Below are 23,875 nucleotides of genomic sequence, written 5' to 3' on the forward strand. Positions count from 1 at the left end.
AGTTAACAGTAGAGAGACTGGTTCCATCTAGTTAACTGTAGGGACTGGTTCCGTCTAGTTAACAGTAGAGGGACTGGTTCCGTCTAGTTAACAGTAGAGAGACTGGTTCCGTCTAGTTAACAGTAGAGGGACTGGTTCCATCTAGTTAACTGTAGGGACTGGTTCCGTCTAGTTAACAGTAGAGGGACTGGTTCCGTCTAGTTAACAGTAGAGAGACTGGTTCCGTCTAGTTAACAGTAGGGACTGGTTCCGTCTAGTTAACAGTAGGGACTGGTTCCATCTAGTTAACAGTAGAGACTGGTTCCGTCTAGTTAACAGTAGAGAGACTGGTTCCGTCTAGTTAACAGTAGAGAGACTGGTTCCGTCTAGTTAACAGTAGAGACTGGTTCCGTCTAGTTAACAGTAGAGAGACTGGTTCCGTCTAGTTAACAGTAGACTGGTTCCGTCTAGTTAACAGTAGAGAGACTGGTTCCATCTAGTTAACAGTAGAGAGACTGGTTCCATCTAGTTAACAGTAGAGGGACTGGTTCCCTCTAGTTAACAGTAGGGACTGGTTCCATCTAGTTAACAGTAGAGAGACTGGTTCCGTCTAGTTAACAGTAGAGAGACTGGTTCCGTCTAGTTAACAGTAGACTGGTTCCGTCTAGTTAACAGTAGAGGGACTGGTTCCATCTAGCTAACAGTAGAGGGACTGGTTCCATCTAGCTAACAGTAGAGGGACTGGTTCCATCTAGCTAACAGTAGAGGGACTGGTTCCGTCTAGCTAACAGTAGAGGGACTGGTTCCATCTAGCTAACAGTAGAGGGACTGGTTCCGTCTAGCTAACAGTAGAGGGACTGATTCCGTCTAGTTAACAGTAGAGAGACTGGTTCCGTCTAGTTAACAGTAGGGACTGGTTCCATCTAGTTAACAGTAGAGGGACTGGTTCCGTCTAGTTAACAGTAGAGGGACTGGTTCCGTCTAGTTAACAGTAGAGGGACTGGTTCCGTCTAGTTAACAGTAGAGGGACTGGTTCCGTCTAGTTAACAGTAGGGACTGGTTCCGTCTAGTTAACAGTAGAGGGACTGGTTCCATCTAGTTAACAGTAGGGACTGGTTCCATCTAGTTAACAGTAGAGACTGGTTCCGTCTAGTTAACAGTAGAGTGACTGGTTCCGTCTAGTTAACAGTAGAGAGACTGGTTCCATCTAGTTAACAGTAGAGAGACTGGTTCCATCTAGTTAACAGTAGAGAGACTGGTTCCATCTAGTTAACAGTAGAGAGACTGGTTCCATCTAGTTAACAGTAGGGACTGGTTCCATCTAGTTAACAGTAGAGAGACTGGTTCCGTCTAGTTAACAGTAGAGACTGGTTCCGTCTAGTTAACAGTAGAGAGACTGGTTCCGTCTAGTTAACAGTAGACTGGTTCCGTCTAGTTAACAGTAGAGAGACTGGTTCCATCTAGTTAACTGTAGGGACTGGTTCCGTCTAGTTAACAGTAGAGGGACTGGTTCCGTCTAGTTAACAGTAGAGAGACTGGTTCCGTCTAGTTAACAGTAGAGGGACTGGTTCCATCTAGTTAACTGTAGGGACTGGTTCCGTCTAGTTAACAGTAGAGGGACTGGTTCCGTCTAGTTAACAGTAGAGAGACTGGTTCCGTCTAGTTAACAGTAGAGACTGGTTCCGTCTAGTTAACAGTAGAGAGACTGGTTCCGTCTAGTTAACAGTAGACTGGTTCCGTCTAGTTAACAGTAGAGAGACTGGTTCCATCTAGTTAACAGTAGAGAGACTGGTTCCATCTAGTTAACAGTAGAGGGACTGGTTCCCTCTAGTTAACAGTAGAGAGACTGGTTCCATCTAGTTAACAGTAGAGAGACTGGTTCCATCTAGTTAACAGTAGAGAGACTGGTTCCATCTAGTTAACAGTAGAGAGACTGGTTCCATCTAGTTAACAGTAGAGAGACTGGTTCCATCTAGTTAACAGTAGAGGGACTGGTTCCGTCTAGTTAACAGTAGAGGGACTGGTTCCGTCTAGTTAACAGTAGGGACTGGTTCCATCTAGTTAACAGTAGAGGAACTGGTTCCATCTAGTTAACAGTAGGGACTGGTTCCGTCTAGTTAACAGTAGGGACTGGTTCCATCTAGTTAACAGTAGAGGAACTGGTTCCATCTAGTTAACAGTAGAGAGACTGGTTCCATCTAGTTAACAGTAGAGGGACTGGTTCCGTCTAGTTAACAGTAGGGACTGGTTCCATCTAGTTAACAGTAGAGGAACTGGTTCCATCTAGTTAACAGTAGAGGAACTGGTTCCATCTAGTTAACAGTAGAGAGACTGGTTCCGTCTAGTTAACAGTAGAGAGACTGGTTCCGTCTAGTTAACAGTAGAGAGACTGGTTCCGTCTAGTTAACAGTAGAGAGACTGGTTCCGTCTAGTTAACAGTAGAGACTGGTTCCGTCTAGTTAACAGTAGAGACTGGTTCCGTCTAGTTAACAGTAGGGACTGGTTCCGTCTAGTTAACAGTAGAGGGACTGGTTCCGTCTAGTTAACAGTAGAGGGACTGGTTCCGTCTAGTTAACAGTAGAGGGACTGGTTCCGTCTAGTTAACAGTAGAGGGACTGGTTCCGTCTAGTTAACAGTAGAGACTGGTTCCGTCTAGTTAACAGTAGAGACTGGTTCCGTCTAGTTAACAGTAGAGACTGGTTCCGTCTAGTTAACAGTAGAGACTGGTTCCGTCTAGTTAACAGTAGAGACTGGTTCCGTCTAGTTAACAGTAGGGACTGGTTCCGTCTAGTTAACAGTAGAGGGACTGGTTCCGTCTAGTTAACAGTAGAGGGACTGGTTCCGTCTAGTTAACAGTAGAGGGACTGGTTCCGTCTAGTTAACAGTAGAGGGACTGGTTCCGTCTAGTTAACAGTAGAGGGACTGGTTCCGTCTAGTTAACAGTAGGGACTGGTTCCGTCTAGTTAACAGTAGGGACTGGTTCCGTCTAGTTAACAGTAGAGAGACTGGTTCCGTCTAGTTAACAGTAGAGAGACTGGTTCCGTCTAGTTAACAGTAGAGAGACTGGTTCCGTCTAGTTAACAGTAGAGAGACTGGTTCCGTCTAGTTAACAGTAGAGGGACTGGTTCCGTCTAGTTAACAGTAGAGGGACTGGTTCCGTCTAGTTAACAGTAGAGGGACTGGTTCCGTCTAGTTAACAGTAGAGGGACAGGTTCCGTCTAGTTAACAGTAGAGGGACTGGTTCCGTCTAGTTAACAGTAGAGGGACTGGTTCCGTCTAGTTAACAGTAGAGGGACTGGTTCCGTCTAGTTAACAGTAGAGGGACTGGTTCCGTCTAGTTAACAGTAGAGGGACTGGTTCCGTCTAGTTAACAGTAGAGGGACTGGTTCCGTCTAGTTAACAGTAGAGGGACTGGTTCCGTCTAGTTAACAGTAGAGGGACTGGTTCCGTCTAGTTAACAGTAGAGGGACTGGTTCCGTCTAGTTAACAGTAGAGGGACTGGTTCCGTCTAGTTAACAGTAGAGGGACTGGTTCCGTCTAGTTAACAGTAGAGGGACTGGTTCCGTCTAGTTAACAGTAGAGGGACTGGTTCCGTCTAGTTAACAGTAGAGGGACTGGTTCCGTCTAGTTAACAGTAGAGAGACTGGTTCCGTCTAGTTAACAGTAGGGACTGGTTCCATCTAGTTAACAGTAGAGAGACTGGTTCCGTCTAGTTAACAGTAGAGAGACTGGTTCCGTCTAGTTAACAGTAGACTGGTTCCGTCTAGTTAACAGTAGAGGGACTGGTTCCATCTAGCTAACAGTAGAGGGACTGGTTCCATCTAGCTAACAGTAGAGGGACTGGTTCCATCTAGCTAACAGTAGAGGGACTGGTTCCGTCTAGCTAACAGTAGAGGGACTGATTCCGTCTAGTTAACAGTAGAGAGACTGGTTCCGTCTAGTTAACAGTAAAGAGACTGGTTCCATCTAGTTAACAGTAGGGTCTGGTTCCGTCTAGTTAACAGTAGAGACTGGTTCCGTCTAGTTAACAGTAGGGACTGGTTCCATCTAGTTAACAGTAGAGGGACTGGTTCCGTCTAGTTAACAGTAGAGGGACTGGTTCCGTCTAGTTAACAGTAGAGGGACTGGTTCCGTCTAGTTAACAGTAGAGGGACTGGTTCCGTCTAGTTAACAGTAGGGACTGGTTCCGTCTAGTTAACAGTAGAGGGACTGGTTCCATCTAGTTAACAGTAGGGACTGGTTCCATCTAGTTAACAGTAGAGACTGGTTCCGTCTAGTTAACAGTAGAGTGACTGGTTCCGTCTAGTTAACAGTAGAGAGACTGGTTCCATCTAGTTAACAGTAGAGAGACTGGTTCCATCTAGTTAACAGTAGAGAGACTGGTTCCATCTAGTTAACAGTAGAGAGACTGGTTCCATCTAGTTAACAGTAGGGACTGGTTCCATCTAGTTAACAGTAGAGAGACTGGTTCCGTCTAGTTAACAGTAGAGACTGGTTCCGTCTAGTTAACAGTAGAGAGACTGGTTCCGTCTAGTTAACAGTAGACTGGTTCCGTCTAGTTAACAGTAGAGAGACTGGTTCCATCTAGTTAACTGTAGGGACTGGTTCTGTCTAGTTAACAGTAGAGGGACTGGTTCCGTCTAGTTAACAGTAGAGAGACTGGTTCCGTCTAGTTAACAGTAGGGACTGGTTCCGTCTAGTTAACAGTAGGGACTGGTTCCATCTAGTTAACAGTAGAGAGACTGGTTCCGTCTAGTTAACAGTAGAGAGACTGGTTCCGTCTAGTTAACAGTAGAGAGACTGGTTCCGTCTAGTTAACAGTAGAGACTGGTTCCGTCTAGTTAACAGTAGAGAGACTGGTTCCGTCTAGTTAACAGTAGACTGGTTCCGTCTAGTTAACAGTAGAGAGACTGGTTCCATCTAGTTAACAGTAGAGAGACTGGTTCCATCTAGTTAACAGTAGAGGGACTGGTTCCCTCTAGTTAACAGTAGGGACTGGTTCCATCTAGTTAACAGTAGAGAGACTGGTTCCGTCTAGTTAACAGTAGAGAGACTGGTTCCGTCTAGTTAACAGTAGACTGGTTCCGTCTAGTTAACAGTAGAGGGACTGGTTCCATCTAGCTAACAGTAGAGGGACTGGTTCCATCTAGCTAACAGTAGAGGGACTGGTTCCATCTAGCTAACAGTAGAGGGACTGGTTCCGTCTAGCTAACAGTAGAGGGACTGATTCCGTCTAGTTAACAGTAGAGAGACTGGTTCCGTCTAGTTAACAGTAAAGAGACTGGTTCCATCTAGTTAACAGTAGGGTCTGGTTCCGTCTAGTTAACAGTAGAGACTGGTTCCGTCTAGTTAACAGTAGGGACTGGTTCCATCTAGTTAACAGTAGAGGGACTGGTTCCGTCTAGTTAACAGTAGAGGGACTGGTTCCGTCTAGTTAACAGTAGAGGGACTGGTTCCGTCTAGTTAACAGTAGAGGGACTGGTTCCGTCTAGTTAACAGTAGGGACTGGTTCCGTCTAGTTAACAGTAGAGGGACTGGTTCCATCTAGTTAACAGTAGGGACTGGTTCCATCTAGTTAACAGTAGAGACTGGTTCCGTCTAGTTAACAGTAGAATGACTGGTTCCGTCTAGTTAACAGTAGAGAGACTGGTTCCATCTAGTTAACAGTAGAGAGACTGGTTCCATCTAGTTAACAGTAGAGAGACTGGTTCCATCTAGTTAACAGTAGAGAGACTGGTTCCATCTAGTTAACAGTAGGGACTGGTTCCATCTAGTTAACAGTAGAGAGACTGGTTCCGTCTAGTTAACAGTAGAGACTGGTTCCGTCTAGTTAACAGTAGAGAGACTGGTTCCGTCTAGTTAACAGTAGACTGGTTCCGTCTAGTTAACAGTAGAGAGACTGGTTCCATCTAGTTAACTGTAGGGACTGGTTCCGTCTAGTTAACAGTAGAGGGACTGGTTCCGTCTAGTTAACAGTAGAGAGACTGGTTCCGTCTAGTTAACAGTAGAGGGACTGGTTCCATCTAGTTAACTGTAGGGACTGGTTCCGTCTAGTTAACAGTAGAGGGACTGGTTCCGTCTAGTTAACAGTAGAGAGACTGGTTCCGTCTAGTTAACAGTAGAGACTGGTTCCGTCTAGTTAACAGTAGACTGGTTCCGTCTAGTTAACAGTAGAGAGACTGGTTCCGTCTAGTTAACAGTAGAGAGACTGGTTCCATCTAGTTAACAGTAGAGGGACTGGTTCCATCTAGTTAACAGTAGAGGGACTGGTTCCCTCTAGTTAACAGTAGAGAGACTGGTTCCATCTAGTTAACAGTAGAGAGACTGGTTCCATCTAGTTAACAGTAGAGAGACTGGTTCCATCTAGTTAACAGTAGAGAGACTGGTTCCATCTAGTTAACAGTAGAGAGACTGGTTCCATCTAGTTAACAGTAGAGGGACTGGTTCCGTCTAGTTAACAGTAGAGGGACTGGTTCCGTCTAGTTAACAGTAGGGACTGGTTCCATCTAGTTAACAGTAGAGGAACTGGTTCCATCTAGTTAACAGTAGGGACTGGTTCCGTCTAGTTAACAGTAGGGACTGGTTCCATCTAGTTAACAGTAGAGGAACTGGTTCCATCTAGTTAACAGTAGAGAGACTGGTTCCATCTAGTTAACAGTAGAGGGACTGGTTCCGTCTAGTTAACAGTAGGGACTGGTTCCATCTAGTTAACAGTAGAGGAACTGGTTCCATCTAGTTAACAGTAGAGGAACTGGTTCCATCTAGTTAACAGTAGAGAGACTGGTTCCGTCTAGTTAACAGTAGAGAGACTGGTTCCGTCTAGTTAACAGTAGAGAGACTGGTTCCGTCTAGTTAACAGTAGAGAGACTGGTTCCGTCTAGTTAACAGTAGAGACTGGTTCCGTCTAGTTAACAGTAGAGACTGGTTCCGTCTAGTTAACAGTAGGGACTGGTTCCGTCTAGTTAACAGTAGAGGGACTGGTTCCGTCTAGTTAACAGTAGAGGGACTGGTTCCGTCTAGTTAACAGTAGAGGGACTGGTTCCGTCTAGTTAACAGTAGAGGGACTGGTTCCGTCTAGTTAACAGTAGAGACTGGTTCCGTCTAGTTAACAGTAGAGACTGGTTCCGTCTAGTTAACAGTAGAGACTGGTTCCGTCTAGTTAACAGTAGAGACTGGTTCCGTCTAGTTAACAGTAGAGACTGGTTCCGTCTAGTTAACAGTAGAGACTGGTTCCGTCTAGTTAACAGTAGGGACTGGTTCCGTCTAGTTAACAGTAGAGGGACTGGTTCCGTCTAGTTAACAGTAGAGGGACTGGTTCCGTCTAGTTAACAGTAGAGGGACTGGTTCCGTCTAGTTAACAGTAGAGGGACTGGTTCCGTCTAGTTAACAGTAGAGGGACTGGTTCCGTCTAGTTAACAGTAGGGACTGGTTCCGTCTAGTTAACAGTAGAGACTGGTTCCGTCTAGTTAACAGTAGAGAGACTGGTTCCGTCTAGTTAACAGTAGAGAGACTGGTTCCGTCTAGTTAACAGTAGAGAGACTGGTTCCGTCTAGTTAACAGTAGAGAGACTGGTTCCGTCTAGTTAACAGTAGAGGGACTGGTTCCGTCTAGTTAACAGTAGAGGGACTGGTTCCGTCTAGTTAACAGTAGAGGGACTGGTTCCGTCTAGTTAACAGTAGAGGGACTGGTTCCGTCTAGTTAACAGTAGAGGGACTGGTTCCGTCTAGTTAACAGTAGAGGGACTGGTTCCGTCTAGTTAACAGTAGAGGGACTGGTTCCGTCTAGTTAACAGTAGAGGGACTGGTTCCGTCTAGTTAACAGTAGAGGGACTGGTTCCGTCTAGTTAACAGTAGAGGGACTGGTTCCGTCTAGTTAACAGTAGAGGGACAGGTTCCGTCTAGTTAACAGTAGAGGGACTGGTTCCGTCTAGTTAACAGTAGAGGGACTGGTTCCGTCTAGTTAACAGTAGAGGGACTGGTTCCGTCTAGTTAACAGTAGAGGGACTGGTTCCGTCTAGTTAACAGTAGAGGGACTGGTTCCGTCTAGTTAACAGTAGAGGGACTGGTTCCGTCTAGTTAACAGTAGAGGGACTGGTTCCGTCTAGTTAACAGTAGAGGGACTGGTTCCGTCTAGTTAACAGTAGAGGGACTGGTTCCGTCTAGTTAACAGTAGAGGGACTGGTTCCGTCTAGTTAACAGTAGAGGGACTGGTTCCGTCTAGTTAACAGTAGAGGGACTGGTTCCGTCTAGTTAACAGTAGAGGGACTGGTTCCGTCTAGTTAACAGTAGAGGGACTGGTTCCGTCTAGTTAACAGTAGAGGGACTGGTTCCGTCTAGTTAACAGTAGAGGGACTGGTTCCGTCTAGTTAACAGTAGAGGGACTGGTTCCGTCTAGTTAACAGTAGAGGGACTGGTTCCGTCTAGTTAACAGTAGAGGGACTGGTTCCGTCTAGTTAACAGTAGAGGGACTGGTTCCGTCTAGTTAACAGTAGAGGGACTGGTTCCGTCTAGCTAACAGTAGATTGACTGGTTCCGTCTAGCTAACAGTAGATTGACTGGTTCCGTCTAGCTAACAGTAGAGACTGGTTCCGTCTAGCTAACAGTAGAGGGACTGGTTCCGTCTAGCTAACAGTAGAGGGACTGGTTCCGTCTAGCTAACAGTAGAGGGACTGGTTCCGTCTAGCTAACAGTAGAGGGACTGGTTCCGTCTAGCTAACAGTAGAGGGACTGGTTCCGTCTAGCTAACAGTAGAGGGACTGGTTCCGTCTAGCTAACAGTAGAGGGACTGGTTCCGTCTAGCTAACAGTAGAGGGACTGGTTCCGTCTAGCTAACAGTAGAGGGACTGGTTCCGTCTAGCTAACAGTAGAGGGACTGGTTCCGTCTAGCTAACAGTAGAGGGACTGGTTCCGTCTAGCTAACAGTAGAGGGACTGGTTCCGTCTAGCTAACAGTAGAGGGACTGGTTCCGTCTAGTTAACAGTAGAGGGACTGGTTCCGTCTAGTTAACAGTAGAGGGACTGGTTCCGTCTAGTTAACAGTAGAGGGACTGGTTCCGTCTAGCTAACAGTAGAGGGACTGGTTCCGTCTAGCTAACATTAGAGGGACTGGTTCCGTCTAGCTAACATTAGAGGGACTGGTTCCGTCTAGCTAACAGTAGAGGGACTGGTTCCGTCTAGCTAACAGTAGAGGGACTGGTTCCGTCTAGTTAACAGTAGAGGGACTGGTTCCGTCTAGTTAACAGTAGAGGGACTGGTTCCGTCTAGTTAACAGTAGAGGGACTGGTTCCGTCTAGTTAACAGTAGAGGGACTGGTTCCGTCTAGTTAACAGTAGAGGGACTGGTTCCGTCTAGTTAACAGTAGAGGGACTGGTTCCGTCTAGTTAACAGTAGATTGACTGGTTCCGTCTAGTTAACAGTAGATTGACTGGTTCCGTCTAGCTAACAGTAGAGACTGGTTCCGTCTAGCTAACAGTAGAGGGACTGGTTCCGTCTAGCTAACAGTAGAGGGACTGGTTCCGTCTAGCTAACAGTAGAGGGACTGGTTCCGTCTAGCTAACAGTAGAGGGACTGGTTCCGTCTAGCTAACAGTAGAGGGACTGGTTCCGTCTAGCTAACAGTAGAGGGACTGGTTCCGTCTAGCTAACAGTAGAGGGACTGGTTCCGTCTAGCTAACAGTAGAGGGACTGGTTCCGTCTAGCTAACAGTAGAGGGACTGGTTCCGTCTAGCTAACAGTAGAGGGACTGGTTCCGTCTAGCTAACAGTAGAGGGACTGGTTCCGTCTAGCTAACAGTAGAGGGACTGGTTCCGTCTAGCTAACAGTAGAGGGACTGGTTCCGTCTAGTTAACAGTAGAGGGACTGGTTCCGTCTAGTTAACAGTAGAGGGACTGGTTCCGTCTAGTTAACAGTAGAGGGACTGGTTCCGTCTAGTTAACAGTAGAGGGACTGGTTCCGTCTAGTTAACAGTAGAGGGACTGGTTCCGTCTAGCTAACATTAGAGGGACTGGTTCCGTCTAGCTAACATTAGAGGGACTGGTTCCGTCTAGCTAACAGTAGAGGGACTGGTTCCGTCTAGTTAACAGTAGAGGGACTGGTTCCGTCTAGTTAACAGTAGAGGGACTGGTGTTTTCTGCTTCCATCCAATAGATATGAACCTACTCAATCAACCATAGATCTTGCTGTACTAGAGAGGTCAATCTTGCTCAGATAGGTCTGGTTGATGGCTCCAGCCATGCTGCTGTTTATGCTTGTGTGTTTTATATGTTTGTTGTAGATCTGACCCCAGCACTGTAACAGCCCTGTGTTGCTCTATGCTCACCCTGCCGTGCAGCACACTGCCACTCGCTCTCTCACACACAGCTCCATGCCCCCTCTCCATGCTGTCCCTCCCTGGTCTCATGTCCTCCGCTCCATGCTGTCCCTCCCAGGGTCCTGGTCTCATGTCCCTTCTCCATGCTGTCCCTCCCTGGTCTCATGCCCCCTCTCCATGCTGACCCTCCCTGGGTCCTGGTCTCATGCTGTCCCTCCCTGGGTCCTGGCCTCATGTCCCCTCTCCATGCTGTCCCTCCCTGGGTCCTGGCCTCATGTCCCCTTCTCCATACTGTCCCACCCTGGGTCCTGGTCTCATGCTCCATGCTGCCCCTCCCTGGGTCCAGGTCTCATGCCCCCTCTCCATGCTGTCCCTCCCAGGGTCCTGGCCTCATGTCCCCTTCTCCATGCTGTCCCTCCCAGGTCTCATGCCCCTTCTCCATGCTGTCCCTCCCTGGGTCCTGGCCTTATGCCCCATGCTGTCCCTCCCCAGGTCCTGGTCTCATGCTCCATGCTGTCCCTCCCTGGGTCCTGGCCTCATGCCCCATGCTGTCCCTCCCCAGGTCCTGGTCTCATGCCCCCGCCCCATGCTGTCCCTCCCTGGTCTCATGCCCGTCCCGTCCACACAAACTCGATCTCCCGTCATACAATTCACTGCAGCTCCTCAGCCACACTGCCAGGATGTGATTTTGTAAGGGCCAGTTTCCCGGTCTCCTGTTAATGAATGCTTGTTAGTGGAGAGGTGGACTCTACCGGTGTCTGGGAAACCAGCCCTGTGTGTTTGTACAGCTTCATGCTTCTAGTTCAGCTTGATGTGATGCAGTGTATCAGCCAGGCTTCCATTTCACTTTCATTCATTTTTCTGAACTAATGTCCCCTTTTTTCCTTTAGGTAATCAAGGGGTGACTTGATCATAGCTGTAGAACTTTCAAATATAAGGCGGTTGAATTAGTTTTGTGTTTTGAACCTAACATTTAATGACACTTTGATAGATCTACGTTAGTTTGATACAGTCAAAGACTGGTTCTCATTGGCCATCGCCACCAGGAGTCCAAGCTTGGTTCTCATTTGGCCATCGCCACCACGAGTCCAAGCTTGGTTCTCATTGGCCATCGCCACCACGAGTCCAAGCTTGGTTCTCATTTGGCCATCGCCACCACGAGTCCAAGCTTGGTTCTCATTGGCCATCGCCACCAGGAGTCCAAGCTTGGTTCTCATTGGCCATCGCCACCAGGAGTCCAAGCTTGGTTCTCATTTGGCCATCGCCACCAGGAGTCCAAGCTTGGTTCTCATTGGCCATCGCCACCAGGAATCCAAGCTTGGTTCTCATTGGCCATCGCCACCAGGAGTCCAAGCTTGGTTCTCATTTGGCCATCGCCACCAGGAGTCCAAGCTTGGTTCTCATTTGGCCATCGCCACCAGGAGTCCAAGCTTGGTTCTCATTGGCCATCGCCACCAGGAGTCCAAGCTTGGTTCTCATTGGCCATCGCCACCAGGAATCCAAGCTTGGTTCTCATTGCCCATCGCCACCAGGAGTCCAAGCTTGGTTCTCATTTGCCCATCGCCACCAGGAGTCCAAGCTTGGTTCTCATTGGCCATCGCCACCAGGAGTCCAAGCTTGGTTCTCATTGGCCATCGCCACCAGGAGTCCAAGCTTGGTTCTCATTGGCCATCGCCACCAGGAGCTCTCCTATGCCTAGTTAGGTTATTTTTAATTGGCTTCAGTTCTTTTTATTTAGCTGATTCTGACTCTTATTTCATCCCTCTCTCATTCCATCTGTAGTCCAACGACAGGGTGAGTCATCTCCTCCATGTTGCTTGTTGCTTTGCCCTCTTTGGCTCTAAACAGTTGGCTTCATGCTGCCCTCACCAGCTCTCCTCAGACCTGATGTGTTTTCCTCTCTGCTATACCTACAGTACCATCTCAACTAACAGGAATGTGTCCTACCTGCTGTTTTTACAAAGCTTTCTCTGAGCCTCTTCCGGTGTTAAAGTTCTAGGATGATCTTATTGGGGTTGGTGTCAATTCCATTTCAGTTCAGAAAGTCAACTCAATTCCAAAATGTCCTAATTTGAAAAGCACGGTAGAGAATTGGATTTTCAGTGTACTTCCTGAATTCAAATGTTATTTTGTCACGTGTTTGGTTAACACAGATGTAGACTAACAACCCCGGAAGTGACCACTGAGACACGGAGTCAGTCTTGCCAGGTTTCTAGGTCAGATACTAGTGGGATCTTTCCACAGGTTAATGCGATGCTGCTGTTAGAATTAAGTAGTGGATGGGGCCATCTTGTGGACCAAAATATATCACACACAAAAATAGACCAACTATCTGAAGGTTTTTTCCCCATGTATTTTGGTGCATGTATTCTGTCCTCTACTGACTGTTGTCTTATGGATGCATTCTAACACACGTTTTCCCCTAGTATTGAACCGTTGTGTGAACTCCATTTCCCATGATGCCTTTAGTCTGTTGGCCACAAAGATACTGGTTATGTAACAGTGGCTTGGAAATAAAGGTGGGTCTGTTCTAGACTGAGGAAACAGGAGTTGTCCCACCAAATGTATTGATTTTAAATGGGACTCCTGCCAAGCTTTGAAGTGGTCAACAGCTTTTAAACTTCTGACCTGTTTACATGGCCAGAATGTTCTGGAAATTATCTGGGGTTGGTCTTTCTGTCCCTCTCTCTCTCTCTCTCTAGGTCTGACCTGCCGCAGGGTTAAAATCCTCAGCTTTCTCTCTCTCTTACCTCGGCATGTTTACAACCGTGTGTGTGTGCATGTGTGTGTGAGGTACTGTGTTTTCATGGTGTGCAGGTTGAGGTGTGTGTTAGGTGAAACGGGCTCGCTCTCTCTCTGTGTGTTTGTGTGTGTGTGTGTGTCTCTCTCTCTCTCTAACCACGTGTGTTGTTATAGGCATGAGTTGCTGGAGGAGGCTCGCAGGCAGAGTCTTCCCTTCGCCCAGTGGGATGGCCCTACTGTAGTCGTCTGGCTGGAGGTGAGACACACACACACCATCACTCTCATATGTACACACACACCATCACTCTCATATGTACACACACACCATCACTCTCATATGTACACACACAACAAAAATGATCATGTGCACGCACACACATTCAAAACACAAAAATAACCCAATCCTTTCTCCTGTCCCCTCTGTCTCCTCCTCTGTCTCCTCCCCTGCCATCCTCTGTCCCCCTCCCCTGCCATCCTCTGTCCCCCTCCCCTGCCATCCTCTGTCCCCCTCCCCTGCCATCCTCTGTCCCCCTCCCCTGCCATCCTCTGTCCCCCTCCCCTGCCATCCTCTGTCCCCCTCCCCTGCCATCCTCTGTCCCCCTCCCCTGCCATCCTCTGTCCCCCCCCCCTGCCATCCTCTGTCCCCCTCCCCTGCCATCCTCTGTCCCCCTCCCCTGCCTTCCTCTGTCCCCCTCCCCTGCCAGCCTCTGTCCCCCTCCCCTGCCATCCTCTGTCCCCCTCCCCTGCCATCCTCTGTCCCCCTCCCCTGCCATCCTCTGTCCCCCTCCCCTGCCATCCTCTGTCCCCCCTCCCCTGCCATCCTCTGTCCCCCTCCCCTGCCATCCTCTGTCCCCCTCCCCTGCCATCCTCTGTCCCCCTCCCCTGCCATCCTCTGTCCCCCCTCCCCTGCCATCCTCTGTCCCCCCTCCCCTGCCATCCTCTGTCACCTCCCATCCTCTGCCCCCCCCCTTGCCATCCCCTGCCATCCTCTGTCCCCTCCCATCCACTGTCGCCATCCCCCTCCCCTGCCATCCTCTGTCCCCCTCCCCTGCCATCCTCTGTCCCCCTCCCCTGCCATCCTCTGCCCCCCCCCTTGCCATCCTCTGTCCCCTCCCATCCTCTGTCGCCGTCCCCCCCCTGCCATCCTCTGTCCCCTCTCTGTCCTCCCCTGCCATCCTCTGTCTCCTCTGTGTAGCTGTGGGTGGGGATGCCAGCCTGGTACGTGGCGGCGTGTCGTGCCAATGTGAAGAGCGGTGCCATCATGTCTGCCCTGTCGGACACAGAGATCCAGAGGGAGATTGGCATCAGTAACCCCCTGCACCGCCTCAAACTGAGACTGGCCATCCAGGAGATCATGTCTCTCACCTCCCCCTCTGCCCCCCCGACCTCCAGAACCGTAAGAGAGAGACACACACATACACAAACACGACAACACACACACACACACACACACACACACACACACACACACACACACACACACACACACACACACACACACACACACACACACACACACACACACACATACATACACACACACACATATACATACACACACACACCAAAGATACTGGTAGCTCCAAAGTTAAGACCGTCCAAAGAAGTCCAGTGCAGCCGTGGACCCTGGAGGGCCCTGCCCTCTTCTTCCTCTCCTCACCACCTGATTGGAGCATGCTGCTGTCACTCCTCTAACCAGCTAATGGCATTTCTCACTGTAACCTTTCCACCAATCAGAGTTCACGGAGCATCACTCACTCACAAGGACTGCCCTAATTGGGGCCTCAATCTTTTTCTCTCTCTTTCTTTCTTTCTCTCTTTCTTTCTCTCTTTCTTTCTCTCTTTCTTTCTCTCTTTCTTTCTCTCTTTCTTTCTCTCTTTCTTTCTCTCTTTCTTTCTCTCTTTCTCTCTCTCTTTCTCTCTCTCTTTCTCTCTCTCTTTCTCTCTTTCTTTCTCTCTCTCTTTCTTTCTCTCTCTCTCTCTTTCTCTCTCTCTCTTTCTTTCTCTCTCTCTCTCTTTCTCTCTCTCTCTTTCTTTCTTTCTCTCTTTCTTTCTCTCTCTCTCTCTTTCTTTCATTCTCTCTTTCTTTCTCTCTCTCTTTCTTTCATTATCTCTTTCTTTCTCTCTCTCTTTCTTTCATTCTCTCTTTCTTTCTCTCTCTCTCTTTCTTTCTTTTTCTCTTCTTTCTTTCTTTCTTTCTTTCTTTTTCTCTTTCTTTCTCTTTCTTTTTCTCTTCTTTCTTTCTTTCTTTCTTTCTTTTTCTCTTTCTTTCTCTCTTTCTTTCTTTCTTTCTTTCTTTCTTTCTCTCTTTCTTTCTTTCTTTTTCTCTCTCTCTGAATCATGTGATGTGATAATAACACTGCTGTTTGGTCTAATTTTCCTTCCCGTCCTCCCTCTGTTCTTAATATAAACAAATCCTCACACCCCTGCCTCCCTCTCTTCACTCTCCTCCCTCTCCTCTCTCTCCTCCCTCTCCTCTCACACGCTTGCATCACTGGTGACTCTTGGGGTTGTCACATGATCAGTCCACGGGGAACGTGTGGGTCACGCACGAAGAGTTGGAGTGCCTTGCAGCCACGCCCTCCACGGTTAGTCCCCCCAAGCCATTGGGCAGTCACTGGCGCAGGCGACTGGTAGTGATCTGGTTGGTAGTTGGGTGTTACTCCCTGTGTGTACTTTTCTCACGGCCCTGTTTGTCCATGTCTGTATCTTGGTTGGGGCTTTTGGTGTCAGTACGTGTGTTTCTGTGTGTCTGTCAGTTTGGTTGAAGGCTAAGTTCAGTACAGACTTAGCTTTTGAACAGAAATTACTGGTTAACATTAGATTTGTCTTGTCTTTATGTTTCAGGCCTTGTTGCATTACAACCTGTAATTTTAAATTGATTTATTTGGATTTCATGTAATGGACATACACAAAATAGTCCAAATTGGTGAAGTGAAATGAAAAAAATAACATGTTTCAAATTTAAATAAATTCAACGGAAAGTGATGCGTGCATATCTATTCACCCCTTCTGCGATGAAGCCCCTAAATAAGATCTCGTGCAACCAATTACCTTCAGGAGTCACATCATTTGTTTTATTTAAGTGTCACATGATCTGTCACATGATCTCAGTGTATATATACCGCTGTTCTGAAAGGCCCCAGAGTCTACAACACCACTAAGGAAGCGGAACCATGAAGACCAAGGAGCTCTCCAAACAGGTCATGGACAAAGTTGTGGAGAAGTACAGATTAGGGTTGGACTATAAAAAGAAAATATCAGAGACTTTGAACATCCCCCGGAGCACCATTAAATCTATTATTTAAAAAATGGAAAGGATATGACACCACAACACATCTGCCAAGAGAGGGCAGCCCACCAAAACCTGTCAAGAGAGGGCCGCCCACCAAAACCTGCCAAGAGAGGGCCGCCCACCAAAACCTGTCAAGAGAGGGCCGCCCACCAAAACCTGTCAAGAGAGGGCCGCCCACCAAAACCTGCCAAGAGAGGGCAGCCCACCAAAACCTGTCAAGAGAGGGCAGCCCACCAAAACCTGTCAAGAGAGGGCCGCCCACCAAAACCTGCCAAGAGAGGGCAGCCCACCAAAACCTGTCAAGAGAGGGCAGCCCACCAAAACCTGCCAAGAGAGGGCAGCCCACCAAAACCTGCCAAGAGAGGGCAGCCCACCAAAACCTGCCAAGAGAGGGCCGCCCACCAAAACCTGTCAAGAGAGGGCAGCCCACCAAAACCTGCCAAGAGAGGGCAGCCCACCAAAACCTGCCAAGAGAGGGCAGCCCACCAAAACCTGCCAAGAGAGGGCAGCCCACCAAAACCTGTCAAGAGAGGGCAGCCCACCAAAACCTGCCAAGAGAGGGCAGCCCACCAAAACCTGTCAAGAGAGGGCAGCCCACCAAAACCTGCCAAGAGAGGGCAGCCCACCAAAACCTGCCAAGAGAGGGCCGCCCACCAAAACCTGCCAAGAGAGGGCCGCCCACCAAAACCTGCCAAGAGAGGGCAGCCCACCAAAACCTGCCAAGAGAGGGCAGCCCACCAAAACCTGCCAAGAGAGGGCCGCCCACCAAAACCTGCCAAGAGAGGGCCGCCCACCAAAACCTGCCAAGAGAGGGCCGCCCACCAAAACCTGCCAAGAGAGGGCAGCCCACCAAAACCTGCCAAGAGAGGGCCGCCCACCAAAACCTGCCAAGAGAGGGCCGCCCACCAAAACCTGCCAAGAGAGGGCCGCCCACCAAAACCTGCCAAGAGAGGGCCGCCCACCAAAACCTGCCAAGAGAGGGCCGCCCACCAAAACCTGCCAAGAGAGGGCCGCCCACCAAAACCTGCCAAGAGAGGGCCGCCCACCAAAACCTGCCAAGAGAGGGCCGCCCACCAAAACCTGCCAAGAGAGGGCAGCCCACCAAAACCTGCCAAGAGAGGGCAGCCCACCAAAACCTGCCAAGAGAGGGCAGCCCACCAAAACTCACAGGCCAGGCAAGGCGGGCATTAATCAGAGAGGCAACAAAGTGACCAAAGATAACCCTGAAGGAGCTGCAAAGCTCCACAGCGGAGATTTGAAGTATCTGTCCATAGGACCACTTTAAGCCGTACACTCCACAGAGCTCGGCTTTACGGAAGAGTGGCCAGAAAAAAGCCATTGCTTAAAGAAAAAAATAAGCAAACACGTTTGGTGTTCACCAAAAGTGGGAGACTCCCAAAACATATGGAAGAAGGTACTCTGGTCAGATGAGACTAAAATGTAGCTTTTTGGCCATAAAGGAAAACGCTGTCTGGCGCAAAACCTACACCTCTCATCACCCCAAGAATACCATCCCCACAGTGAATGAAGCATGGTGGTGGCAGCATGCTGTGGGGATGTTTTTCATTAGCAGGGACTGGGAAACCGGTCCGAATAAAAGGAATGATTGATGGCGCTAAATACAGTTTCAGTCTTCCAGAGATTTGAGGCTGGGTCAGTGGTTCACCTTCCAGCAGGACAATAACCCTACGCATACTGCTAAAGCAACACTCGAGTGGTTTAAGGGGAAACATTTAAATGTCTTGGAATGACCTTGTCAAAGCCCAAACCTCAATCCAATTGAGAATCTGTGGTTTGACTTAAAGATCGTTGTACACCAGCGGAACCCATCCAACTTGAAGGATCTGGGGCCGTTTTGTCATGAAGAATGGGCAAAAATCCCAGTGGCTAGATGTGCCAAGCTTATAGAGACATACCCCAAGAGACTTTCAGCTGTAATTTCTGCAAAAGGTGGCTTTGGGGGGGGGTGAACAGTGATGCACCCTCAAGTTTTCAGTTTTTTTTTGTCTTGTTTGTTTCTCAAGAAAAAATATTTAGCATCTTCAAAGTAGTAGGCATGGTGTGTAAATCAAATGATACAACCCCCCCCCCCCCCCAAAAAAAAAAAAAAAAATCAATTTTAATTCCAGGTTGCTAGGCAACGACATAGGAAAAATGCCAAAGGGCTTTTGCATAATAAAACTGTATTTCATTTAAACACTTTTGCTCAATGCTATATTTACAGTCCTGTTTCAACCTGGGATTTACTAATACATGGATGCTTCAACGGGTCAAATAGTGGTATTAGATCCTATTAAAATGAATTCTAGATCAATCCCAGGTTCATTGAGAACAGGACGCCAATGTAGCCTAAAGCATGAGCTGTTGGTTGCATGTCCAGTTGGTCTTAACATTAACACTGTTTAAGTAGCATGTTGATGTTGAGCTGCCGAACCCAGCACTGCCACAGTCACTAACTCTAACCCGCTTCTCTTCTCTCACCATGCTAACCATGCTAACAACAGGAGGATGACGAGGGCAGCTGGGCCCAGGTTTGCACACCCCTGTCTGTCTCTTTTCTCTGGCTGTGGTAGACGACGACATTTCACCTTATTTCAGTTGGACAGATACTTATTTATTTTGTTTCCTTGCACAGATGCTCTGACAACAGTATGGCTCTTGGTCTCCGTTACTTTAGTTAGCTGCACATTTTAACCTGCAGGTAAATCTGGAGGTATCGGAGACGGAGGATATTGCAGCTAGAATAATGTAGTTATACACATTGTGATATGGCTTCTTCATCAATCTCTTGTGGTGGCGGACAGCCATTGACTCAGATGTCCTGTTTAGAAGCCACAGACAGGACAGGAGAGATTTATTAGGAGCCTCTGCTGTTTAGAAGTTGTTTACAGTGGGGCTACTTCCTTCCCCTCCCCCACCTATCAGAACACACATCAGTCTAGTTCTCTGACCTCCCACCTATCAGAACACACATCAGTCTAGTTCTCTGACCCTCCCACCTATCAGAACACAAATCAGTCTAGTTCTCTGACCTCCCACCTATCAGAACACACAAATCAGTCTATTTCTCTCACTGTCCCTAGTTCTGTGGCCGTAGCTGCTCTTAAACCTGCTGTAACTTACACACAAACATGAACGTACAGACATGTGCACACTCTAGATTTTAACGGGGTGATTTCCATCACTTTCCCACTTAGCCTTTTTCTTTCATAGCGATAGTAGCCACCCCCCACTAACTTTTGACTCTTCAATAGACTCCAAACACAGTCTGACCTAGCCCCTGTCCCTCCCTCCCACAGACGCTGGCGTATGGAGACATGAACCATGAGTGGATTGGTAACGAGTGGCTGCCCAGCCTGGGTCTGCCCCAGTACCGGTCCTACTTCATGGAGTCCCTGGTAGACGCACGCATGCTGGACCACCTCACCAAGAAGGACATGAGGGGACAGCTTAAAATGGTGGACAGTTTCCACAGGTAAAAAGATTAAAATGGTGGACAGTTTCCACAGGTAAAAAGCTTAAAATGGTGGACAGTTTCCACAGGTAAAAAGATCAAAATGGTGGACAGTTTCCACAGGTAAAAAGATCAAAATGGTGGACAGTTTCCACAGGTAAAAAGATCAAAATGGTGGACAGTTTCCACAGGTAAAAAGATCAAAATGGTGGACAGTTTCCACAGGTAAAAAGCTTAAAATGGTGGACAGTTTCCACAGGTAAAAAGATCAAAATGGTGGACAGTTTCCACAGGTAAAAAGATCAAAATGGTGGACAGTTTCCACAGGTAAAAAGATCAAAATGGTGGACAGTTTCCACAGGTAAAAAGATCAAAATGGTGGACAGTTTCCACAGGTAAAAAGATCAAAATGGTGGACAGTTTCCACAGGTAAAAAGATCAAAATGGTGGACAGTTTCCACAGGTAAAAAGATCAAAATGGTGGACAGTTTCCACAGGTAAAAAGATCAAAATGGTGGACAGTTTCCACAGGTAAAAAGATCAAAATGGTGGACAGTTTCCACAGGTAAAAAGATCAAAATGGTGGACAGTTTCCAAAGGTAAAAAGATCAAAATGGTGGACAGTTTCCACAGGTATTAGGAACCAAAATGGTGGACAGTTTCCACAGGTATTAGGAACCAAAATGGTGGACAGCTTCCACAGACATTAGGAACCAAAATGGTTTACAGTTTCCGTAGGTAAGAGCCAAAATGGTGCCATGGACAACGAGGGATGTTAATTTTGTTTCTGTCTCAATGTTTAACCAGTCAATGTGTCTGTGTAACAGGAACAGTTTCCAGTGTGGGGTGATGTGTCTGAGGAGACTGAACTACGACAGGAAGGAGCTGGAGAGGAGGCGTGACGAGACCCAGCTGGAGCTGCAAGGTAACAGCTGGGATAACGGTGAGAGAAAATGACAGTCGACCGAAGGGAGAAATGACCACACTGTTCAGATTCACTCATCATTTAGTTAGCTCAGCAACGCTAAGCTAATAACGCTATGGGAGAATCTGAAGTGTCAGCTATGCTGAGCTAATTACGCTAAGCTAATAACACTACGGGAGAAACTGAAGTGTAAGCTACACTGAGCTAATAACGCTATGGGAGAATCTGAAGTGTGCAGTATTTTTCCTTCTATTGTGTCCATATACACATTTAGAAATTATAGGTTTGTTTGTACATTGGATTTCTTTGGACTTTTCCTCCGGATTTATTTCCCGATCATATCAACGTTTTTCTAGCACATAGAGGAATAATTCCCAGCTCTACTACACTAGGGGGGGGGGGGGGGCAGGCCAACAAAATGTCAACTTAATTTCAGTCCTTCCTGATTTAAAAAATAATAATAATAAATAAATTCTCAGAGGAATTATTTTGACTGTCTCTTTGGATGTGTTCCCTGATCATTCCCCAAACGATTCTGTACCAGCTGGTTACCATTTTGTGTACCCTGAGCAGACGTGCTGGTGTGGAGCAACGAGCGTGTGATCAGCTGGGTACAGGCCATGGGGCTGAAGGAGTACAGTAACAACCTGCTGGAGAGCGGCGTGCACGGATCTGCTGCTTTTCTGCCTCTCTCTGTCTGTCTGTCTGCCTCTCTCTCTCTGTCTTTTCTCTCTCTGTCTGCCTCGCTCGCCGCTCTCTCTCTCTCTCTGCCTCGCTCGCCTCTCTCTGTCTGCCTCGTCGCTCTCTCTGTCTGCCTCGCCTCGCCCTGCTGGCCCTGGATGAAACCTTCGACCACAACGCCCTGGCCCTGCTGCTGCAGATCCCCACCCAGAACACACAGGTAGGTACACACACACACTACCAGCATTGGTGGGTGGCGGTGAACCACCCTGGCAGTCAAACGGCGCTCCCAGCTGAGACGTCAGCTCTCGTCTCCTCCGCTCCGAAGAGAGAGGAGACACACTCATTCATCGACTGTCTCTTTCTCTGTCCCTCCTTCCTGTGTTGTAGGCGAGAGCAGCTCTGGAGAGTGAGTACAACAGTCTACTGGCCATCGGTACAGAGAGGAGACTGGATGAGGTGAGACACACACATATGATGGACCACACACACACACTTTCTAAAGCTCACACACATACCACACTCACTCACTCACGAGCACACACACTCACTCTCACTCACTCACGAGCACACACACACTCACTCACGAGCACACACTCTCACACTCACTCACTCACTCACTCATGAGCACACACTCACTCACGAGCACACACACACACACGGACACACTCACTCACTCGCACACACACACACACGGACACACACACTCACTCGCACACTCACTCACTCGCACACTCGCTCACTCGCACACTCGCACACTCGCACACTCGCTCACTCGCACACTCGCACACTCGCACACTCGCTCACTCGCACACTCACTCACTCGCACCCTCACTCACTCACACTCACTCACTCACTCACACTTTCTAAATCTCTCCTCCATGTATATCCACATCCTTATCTCCTTCCTGCTTCCTCCTCTCTCTGAATCTCTTCCAGGAGGACGATAACAACTTCCGGCGCGCCCCCTCCTGGAGGAAGAAGTTCCGGCCCAAAGACACCCGGGGGATGTCCCCGGGCTCAGCCGACACCCTGCCCGCCAACTTCAGACTGACCAATAGCAACGCAGCGTCCCCGTCCACGCAGCCAAAAAGGAGCCACATGGACGGTAGGACAAGGGGGTGGGTCCCACGGGGAATGAGGGCTCGTTGTGTCTGTGTGTGTTTAGGCATGGCACCGCTGCGCCTTTATCTCGGTCTTGTTACGCAGACCGATACACAATATGCTTTCAACAATGGGTTCGTGTTTCCCCAGCTCTAGTGTGTGTGTGGTGGGTGTGTTATGCTGGAGATTGTGAGTGACTAACTAACAGCATGTTTCTGCATGTGGTTTTGCTGTGGGGATGTAGGGAGTCAGTCTGCAATACAGAGGCTGGACACTGCCACAGTCAGGACATACTCCTGCTAACACGACACAGTAAGTTCACACACGCGCACACGCACACACACTTCACAGTGGATCTCTTCTGTTCAAGCAGCTTCTTGTGCCTCTGCGGTCTTGGCTATATTAACGCATGTCTACGCTCCTTTCCTCTTTCTCTCCTCTATTCTGTCATCTTCATCTGCTGCTTTTCTGCCTCTCTCTTTCTCTCTGTCTGTCTGCCTCTCTCTACCTCTGTCTTTCTCTCTCTCTCTCTGTCTGCCTCGCTCGCTCTCTCTTTCTCTCTCTGCCTCGCTCGCTCTCTTTCTCTGCCTCGCTCGCTCTCTCTCTCTGTCTGCCTCGCTCGCTCTCTGTCTGCCTCGCTCGCTCTCTCTCTCTCTCTCTGTCTGCCTCGCTCGCTCTCTCTCTGTCTGCCTCGCTCGCTCTCTCTCTCTCTCTGTCTGGCTCGCTCTCTCTCTGTCTGCCTTTCTCTCTCTCTCTCTCTGTCTGGCTCGCTCGCTCGCTCTCTCTCTCTTTCTGTCTGCCTCTCTCGCTCGCTCTCTCTCTCTCTTTGTCTGCCTCGCTCGCTCGCTCTCTCTCTCTCTGTCTGCCTCTCTCGCTCGCTCTCTCTCTCTCTGTCTGCCTCGCTCGCTCTCTCTCTCGCTCTCTCTCTGTCTGCCTCTCTCGCTCTCTCTCTCTCTGTCTGCCGCTCTCTCTCTGTCTGCCTCTCTCGCTCTCTCTCTCTCTGTCTGCCTCTCTCTCTCTGTCTGCCGCTCTCTCTCTCTGTCTGCCGCTCTCTCTCTCTGTCTGCCTCGCTCGCTCGCTCTCTGTCTGCCTCGCTCGCTCTCTCTCTCTCTCTCTGTCTGCCTCGCTCGCTCTCTCTCTGTCTGCCTCGCTCGCTCTCTCTCTCTCTCTGTCTGGCTCGCTCGCTCTCTCTCTGTCTGCCTTTCTCTCTCTCTCTCTCTGTCTGGCTCGCTCGCTCGCTCTCTCTCTCTTTCTGTCTGCCTCTCTCGCTCGCTCTCTCTCTCTCTTTGTCTGCCTCGCTCGCTCTCTCTCTCTCTGTCTGCCTCGCTCGCTCTCTCTCTCTCTGTCTGCCTCGCTCGCTCTCTCTCTCTCTGTCTGCCTCGCTCGCTC

At 48.7% G+C, this 23,875-nt stretch overlaps 1 protein-coding gene across 1 annotated transcript in view; it reads left to right on the forward strand.

Annotated features, from left to right (window-relative positions):
- The window catches only part of LOC135530863 (liprin-alpha-1-like), a gene marked incomplete at its 5' end in the record, with an annotated part of 71,854 nt that overhangs the window by 45,980 nt on the left and 1,999 nt on the right, over positions 1 to 23,875 (forward strand). The window contains 12 exons of the mRNA XM_064959034.1: positions 12,068 to 12,079; positions 13,202 to 13,283; positions 14,223 to 14,423; positions 15,553 to 15,615; positions 18,827 to 18,853; positions 19,622 to 19,797; positions 20,604 to 20,701; positions 21,275 to 21,371; positions 21,524 to 21,602; positions 21,773 to 21,841; positions 22,322 to 22,490; positions 22,731 to 22,798. Of these exons, the coding sequence (XP_064815106.1) occupies positions 12,068 to 12,079; positions 13,202 to 13,283; positions 14,223 to 14,423; positions 15,553 to 15,615; positions 18,827 to 18,853; positions 19,622 to 19,797; positions 20,604 to 20,701; positions 21,275 to 21,371; positions 21,524 to 21,602; positions 21,773 to 21,841; positions 22,322 to 22,490; positions 22,731 to 22,789 (1,132 nt within the window). The remainder of the gene's footprint in view (positions 1 to 12,067; positions 12,080 to 13,201; positions 13,284 to 14,222; positions 14,424 to 15,552; positions 15,616 to 18,826; positions 18,854 to 19,621; positions 19,798 to 20,603; positions 20,702 to 21,274; positions 21,372 to 21,523; positions 21,603 to 21,772; positions 21,842 to 22,321; positions 22,491 to 22,730; positions 22,799 to 23,875) is intronic.

The sequence above is a fragment of the Oncorhynchus masou genome, unplaced genomic scaffold (genome assembly GCF_036934945.1).
Source record: "Oncorhynchus masou masou isolate Uvic2021 unplaced genomic scaffold, UVic_Omas_1.1 unplaced_scaffold_1442, whole genome shotgun sequence".
NCBI classification, from domain to species: Eukaryota; Metazoa; Chordata; class Actinopteri; order Salmoniformes; family Salmonidae; genus Oncorhynchus; species Oncorhynchus masou.